This window comes from Limanda limanda, chromosome 9 (genome assembly GCF_963576545.1).
Source record: "Limanda limanda chromosome 9, fLimLim1.1, whole genome shotgun sequence".
Lineage (NCBI taxonomy): Eukaryota > Metazoa > Chordata > Actinopteri > Pleuronectiformes > Pleuronectidae > Limanda > Limanda limanda.
The window spans coordinates 24,010,492-24,017,333 of record NC_083644.1 but is presented as its reverse complement, the minus strand read 5'-3'; the positions used below and the strand labels follow the sequence as shown (position 1 = coordinate 24,017,333).

General features: G+C 43.9%; 1 protein-coding gene across 1 annotated transcript; it reads right to left on the bottom strand.

The window, feature by feature from the left end:
- Window positions 1–327: 327 nt before the first annotated feature.
- On the bottom strand, window positions 328–6,644 carry dnai2b (dynein, axonemal, intermediate chain 2b). Its single transcript, XM_061077513.1, has 12 exons — window positions 6,462–6,644; window positions 5,920–6,081; window positions 4,886–5,007; window positions 4,651–4,793; window positions 4,462–4,575; window positions 4,242–4,381; window positions 4,020–4,142; window positions 2,976–3,199; window positions 2,755–2,890; window positions 2,494–2,640; window positions 1,077–1,301; window positions 328–659 (listed from the first exon to the last, which is right to left on the bottom strand). Exons 1-12 carry the CDS (start codon window positions 6,642–6,644, stop codon window positions 609–611), a joined length of 1,770 nt encoding a protein of 589 aa, XP_060933496.1. The 3' UTR covers window positions 328–608.
- Window positions 6,645–6,842: the final 198 nt, after the last annotated feature.

Below are 6,842 nucleotides of genomic sequence, written 5' to 3'. Positions count from 1 at the left end.
CGGTTGCCACACTGTTTTGAGGCATCTGCCTTTGATTCCACACTGTTTGGAGGCACCTGCCTCTGTTGCCACACTGTTTGGGGGCTGTTTTGAGAGGGAAAATTACGATGCAGACGTGAGTAGGTGAACTAAAGCAGTTTAACGATCCAGTTCATCATTATTATTAAAACCAACTAAGTAATTCGTGCTCGTTGTATAAGAACCTTCAATTGAAAAATATATAAATCAACTAATTAAATGATGTTCAGATAAACAGCTGAGCCATTAATAGTGGAATTAAATCAAGAGTTTAAATATTGACACCACATTGTTTTATCCGGTCTGGGGATAAATTTCAAAAAGTATCTTTATTAGAAGTACAAATTCAATAAAACACCTAAAATCAAAAGAATGTTAGATTACAAAACTGTTGGTTTTATTTATTTTTATTTTCTTCATAGTCCTATCTTCTTAAATCTTTTCTTGTAAAATGTGTCCTCGTTTGATTTACAGAAATTCAGTCAATGACCATTTCAAACAGGTGAATTTCCTGTTTGAAGGTGAAATTACAACATTCATTACAACATTCACTTGAAACACAATACATTTTGGAGAGAAACATGTTTATATCAAGTTTCTGCCTCGTCTTTCACTTCTTTTTCTTCACAGACGTCTTTCTCCTGAAAAACACAATTGTTCATATATTTAAACGTCAGCTTGAGGGAAACTGTTGCTGCTGAGTAGAAAAATACAATTCACTGTTTAATATCAGAAAACCTGAAGACTTCATGTTCTACTAACCAATTGTACCTGGTGGTTCTAAGGCTGAATTTAAAATGTTCTGAATTTGAAATCTTACTTTTTAAATTTCAAATGACAACAGTAAAGGAGGGTTGTTGCTCCACATGAGTAGAATGTTCCTAACAATGTGAATATATGTTTTAAATGTTTTATGAATATCTATGTTTTTTGGGGGGGTGGATTAGTTTTAACCAAAAGTGTCTACAATCATGCATCTGGAAATACAGAACGAAGGAGGACAAAGGAGGACAAAGGAGGACCAAGGAAAGACATGAGCGAACGAGGAGATGAAGCACCTGGTTTGATTCGTCCTCCCTCTCCTTCCTCCTCTTCTGCTCCATCTCCACCATGCTGTAGAAGTCGTTCTCGGCTCTGATGATCAGCTGATCAGGACTCTCCTCTCCCTCCTCCTGACCTGCTTCCTCCTCTTTGCTCTGCTCCGATCGACTTCTCTCCTTCAGACGAATCTCTCTCTGCCGAGCCTCCAGGATCTTTTCTCGCTTTGTCTCGCGCTCAAACATCTGGAAATACAGAAACACAGTGATCAGTCATCTGGGATAGTCCACAGGTGGTCCTGCTACAGTAACATATATCGTTTACAGTAAACTGTACTGAGCTTCACTCCTTGTAGTTTCATCACTTTTTCTCCACGTCGGAATTTATCAAAAGATGGTTTTCCTCCTAAGTTCTGCATCGACAAGAGGGAATGGATTCTGATGCAACTGTTTTTCAATATAGTGAAAGAGTAACTGTACATTTGAGTTCAGAGCACTTTTCAAAATCTAAGTTTTAATGTGCTCTACAAGTGCAGCAAAATAAAACAGCCCACAGTAATTAGGAATCACAAATATTAAAAGATGACATTAACAACAAAATAAAAATTTCAGGTAAAATCAGGAAAGGCTCTCTGATAAAAGTTTGTTCCAACAAGGGATTTAATTAATTTAATTTCAATGACTCAGCTGACCCTTTAACTTTTAATCTGGAACACCAGACGGCCTCTGCCTGAGGATCTCATTGTACGTGACAACTCATAAATTAATAAAAGGTCTGATATGTAGCTGGAGGAAAAGCCATGGAACCTTAACATTTTGAATCAGTAAAATCTTTCTAAAAAATCAGGGACCCAGTTTAAAGATGCTGTTTTAGTTAAGGTGTGATGAAATAAAAGTATGTAAAATCGTTTAAAATTAACTTTTAGCCTTGCTGTGCTGCTCAAGAGTTAAAATGCTGTCAAACCATACACAAAGGTTCTTTGCATCAGGTTTGATTCTAATCCAATAACAGACCAACAGGTGGCAGTATTTGTTTGGTTAAACAATCTAACTTTTGTCTGCGTTCAGCTCCAGAAGGTTTCTGGACATCCAGCTCTTAATCTCAGAAAGACAGCATAACAGGCTCTGTGGGTCTAACAGGCAGGTACATCTGCGTGTCATCAGCATAGAAATGAAATGAAACACCATGCTTGTTTATGATGTGATCCAGGGGGAGCATGAAAATAAAATTGGACCCAAAACCGAACCCTGGGGCACACCACTAAAGCGCCTAAACAAACGTGCACACTTGGACACCACAGGCCAAAACCCCAGGGTTCTCTTTCCAAATGACAGCAGTGACATTGAGTTTCTGAACATCTTCACCCGGGACGCAGTTCTCCTAAAGCTAAGATTAGGGTATTAAACATGTATCTGCAGGTGTTTCAGTGTTTCTCACAGCAGCCAGCAGATTCTTCTCGTTCTTCTGGAGCGTCGACAGTCCAGAGCAGATTTCTAGCAGCGTGGCCTCGCCCTGCTGAGAACCACACGCCACCAAACGCCCGTTATCCTGAATGCAGAGGCTGTTCAGAGCCTTGTCACACACCTAAGGACGACCAGGGACAACAAGAGCGACAACATACAACAACATTAACAACAAACAACAACATTAACAACAAACAACAATGATATCTACTTTTTATGGGGGAGATAAGAGCACCTTGAGACTGAGTGTGGGGTCGTTCTGTTTGAATAGGATGTCCCAGACGTCCAAGACACCATCCATCTTTACTGTGAAGAAGACAGAGGGTCTGACTGGACTCCAGCAGGCATCTGTCAGGAACGACATCTGATATCTGAGGGGAAAAAAATGGATGTCAAAATTTGGTGTAAGTTTGACCCAAACTGAGCAGGAGGTAGAGTGGAGGGTCTGAGTCCTACTTGGTCCACATGATGGATGATTCCTTGATGTCCTCAGACCAGATTCGGGCCGTCCAGTCCCCCACGGTGAGGAAGTTTTTGGGAAAGAAGGGATTCCTCTGCAGGGCGTAGATGGGTCCGTGGTGACCATCGTACGTACAAACAATTTTCTCAGCCGGTGTCTTTGCCTTCCTGTTACAGGAAACGACGATACCCTGCTCTGTCCCCACCATGAACTTAGTGGGCTGCAGAGAAATAGGACAGAGTAACAAAGACAGAAACACAGGGTCTGAGATTAAACTGCTCAAACTAATCTGAATCTGTTGAATTACTTCTTTAATGCAACGTTTCATCAATTATGTTGTGAATCTCGTTTTTTAAAGATCTCTGTTTCTTTTAAGTTATAAGGGCTTTCTCTTTTTTCAAATCTTTTCTAGGTGTTGGTAGAACCAAGCAAATCTACGTTATCCATTATTGTGTTTCCGTCTGCATTATCTTTCTTTATTTTGGTAATATTTACATTTACAAAAGATTTATTGAATTTGTTTACCATTTCATTGACATCATAAATGTCTGAATTGTCTTTAATTATATTGCATTAATAAGTTATTCCTCTACTTTCTGCTAGTGAATCATATGAGATGACAGCTGCTTTTGATTGCTCTGTGTGACAAATAGATATTGCATCCCTTTGAATCTTTATGTTCTCACTGGGCAGAAATCCCATCACTTTCTTAATGAGATCTACAACCATCATTTTAATTTACAGCCAAAGGGGGGCTGGAGCTAATCCCAGTGTACAGTACATTGATGGATCCTGGGCAGCGGCCAACATACAGAGAACAACTAAACTAACTACAAACAACCATTCACTCTTATCTTCCTCCCTAACCCTATTCTCTCTGGCCTTGGTCTGTGGGAGAAACTCCACACAGAAGGACTCCGGCCGATTCAGGATTTGAACTCAGAACCTTCTTGCTGTGAGGCAACAGTGCCAAAGGACACAGTGCATGGGGGCCTTGTCACATCTTGAACTCCATGCTGGGTAGAATAACAGAAACTCACCATGGTGGCTTCAAATTCCAGTGAGATGGCTCCTAAAGCCCGATTTAGGTTCCCCTCCCTGCCCAGGTCCAGAACCAGACGTTCTGTGGGCTCACTCAACTTGCGAACATCCCACCACAGAACCTGACAGATAGAAGAGGAAGTATTTTTTAAAGATTAGTTCCCTTGTCCTAGTTAGGCCTCTTCAGCCTGACATGCTAATCCAAACAATCATGAGTCTACCTGTCCATCCGTGGAGGCAGAAAATGCATCAGTTCCAGTCTTGGACTGCAGCCAGACCACTTTGTAGACCGGGTCCCTGTGACTCTGCTCCACAGAGGAAAACTCCACAGGCTGGCTGCCTCTCCGGGTGTCCCAGTAAGCTAAAACCAACACATTCGTATCTTTATAAAACTTGTCACAGACAGAAAATCACCGCCTGTCAGTCTGGACCTGAACGTACCGATCTGCCCATTGAAGCTGCCTCCTACCAGAGTGTGTGAATCTTTGGGATTATAATCCAGACAGATAAGTGGAGATGTCGGCTTGAGTGTCATCTCTGGTCTGTTTGGGTTCTCTGAAACATACAACATCCATCTGTGAACAGACTGAAATCTGTGGTGCTTTTGAATTCAGCTGCTTTCTGACCCACCAATGTCCCAGATGTAGGAGTCCAGGCTCATGTCTTTGAAAGCTTTCTGGAACTCGAGGCAGGAGTAGGCGGCCGCCAGCTTTCTGCCGCTGTCCGGATGCCATGACAGACCAGTAATGGTACGTTTCACCTCATTAGGATCTCTGTAGGCACAAAGGAGAGGGAGTGCAATGAACAAAACAACCTCATCGATCAATCGGTCACTGTCTGTACATCAATTTTTTGACAGTTGCACCTAAGAACATTGATAGTCTTGGCGGAGGGTGGCTCCTGAATGTCCTCCTCCTCCTCCTCGTCCTCCAGGTACTCCTGGTAGATGTCCACAGCATTGTTCTGTCTGATGCAGTGCTCCATTACCTGGACCAAACCATGACATTACATGGTGAAATCATACAGTGACATCACGGCCAAGACACGTTCCTCTCATCTGCTGACAGCAACTTTATCCACAGTGAAAGTAAATAAGGGCAAAGCAAAAATGACTCAATGTCAACTGAGGTGAACTGGGTGGATGTGGACTGAGGTGAATGTGGATTGATGTGGACTGAAGTGAACTGGGTGGATGTGGACCGATGCGGACTGAGGTAAAGTGGGTGTATGTGGACTGATGTAGACTGAAGGAAAGTTGGTGGATGTGGACTGTTGCGGACTGAGGTTGACTGAGATAAAGTGGTTGGATGTAGACTGAGGTTAAGTGGGTGGATGTGGACTGAAGTGGACTTGGTAGATGTGGACTGATGCAGACTGTGGTGGACAGAGATAAAGTGGTTGGATGTAGACTGAGGTTAAGTGGGTGGATGTGGACTGAAGTGAACTTGGTAGATGTGGACTGATGCAGACTGTGGTGGACAGAGGTAAAGTGGCTTGATGTGGACTGATTTGGATTGAGGTGGACTGAGATAAAATGGATGGATGTGGACTGATGCAAACTGAAGAGTACTGAGGTAAAGTGGGTGGATGTGGACTAAAGTGGATTTGGTAGATGTGCTGGAGTGATGCGGACTGAGGTGGACTGAGGTAAAGTGAGTGGATGTGGACTGAAGTAAAGTGGGTGAATGTGGACAGATGCAGTCTGAAGTGGACTGAGGTATAGTGGATTGATGTGGACTGATTTGGACTGAGGTGGACTGAGATTAAATGGGGGGATGTGGACTGAAGTGGACTTGGTAGATGTGGACTGATGCAGACTGTGGTGGACTGGGTAGATGTGGACTGATGTGGACTGAGGTGAATGTGGACTGAGGTGAACTGGGTGGATGTGGATCTTACACTGGCCAGCTGCAGGACGCTGTTGCTGTAGCCCTCATCTTTTTCCACCTTCTTCCTGAACCGGATGGTTTGCTCCATCTCCTCAGGGTTGACATCTTTGGGCCAGCCCCCCTCCACATGGTTAATCCCACAGCTGTTGGACTCAAAGCGCTCCGTGTTCACCTGTAGAATTTGACTATTTAATACAGACGTAATTTGTCACCTGTCATTTCAAGGACATTAATGAATCTGTCCAGGGTTGGACCGGCCATGTCCAGTCACTACTGGTGTTTCCCAGGGCTCTGTCCTGGGGTCCCTTCTGTTTATAATCTATTTACTTCCTCTCGGCATATCTTCTGTAAATTTAAAATTAATTTACATTGCTATGTAGATGACATCCAGCCCTACCTGTCCACCAAACCTGCTCCATCCTCCCGCCTGCCTCCCTCACTTTCTGAAACTCAACAGTGATTAAAACCCAGGTTCTCCTTGTTGGCACCAAATCCACCTGAACCAATCAGAAAGTCTTTCAGACGGGTGTGTCTGTCACAGAGTGATCTCACCTGGTGCTCGGACATGTCGCAGCCCACCTGCTGGGCCTGCTCTCTGGGGGTCTTCAGGATGAACTCCTGACCCAGACCCGGGTCCGGGAGCACGTCCACCAGCAGCTCAGCAGGCCGGTCCGAGAACAGGCACTGGCGGCCGAGCTCCCCGCGGAGCTTCGTGTAGACGTGAACGATCTCCATGGAACCTCTGGTACCGTTCCACTGTTCCACTGTTCCACCGTGACCCGCGGGAATGCTGTGCTCCGTTTCTATAGTAACGGTGGTGAAAACCCGAGGTGCGTTCAGGACTCACTGTAACGCTCCGTTCAAGATGTGGAAATCCAACTCAATTAATGAAAAAGCTTTAATATACATGAAGGTTGTATATAAATAACAGAA

Coding starts and splice junctions, on each gene's coding strand:
- dnai2b (XM_061077513.1), bottom strand. CDS start 6,644: ATGGAGATCGTTCACGTCTACACGAAGCTCCGCGGGGAGCTCGGCCGC. Junction 5,008..5,919: donor GCGTCCTGCAGCTGGCCAGT/GTAAGATCCACA, acceptor GGTTTGGTCCAG/GTAATGGAGCACTGCATCAG. Junction 4,382..4,461: donor CAGCTTCAATGGGCAGATCG/GTACGTTCAGGT, acceptor TGTTGGTTTTAG/CTTACTGGGACACCCGGAGA.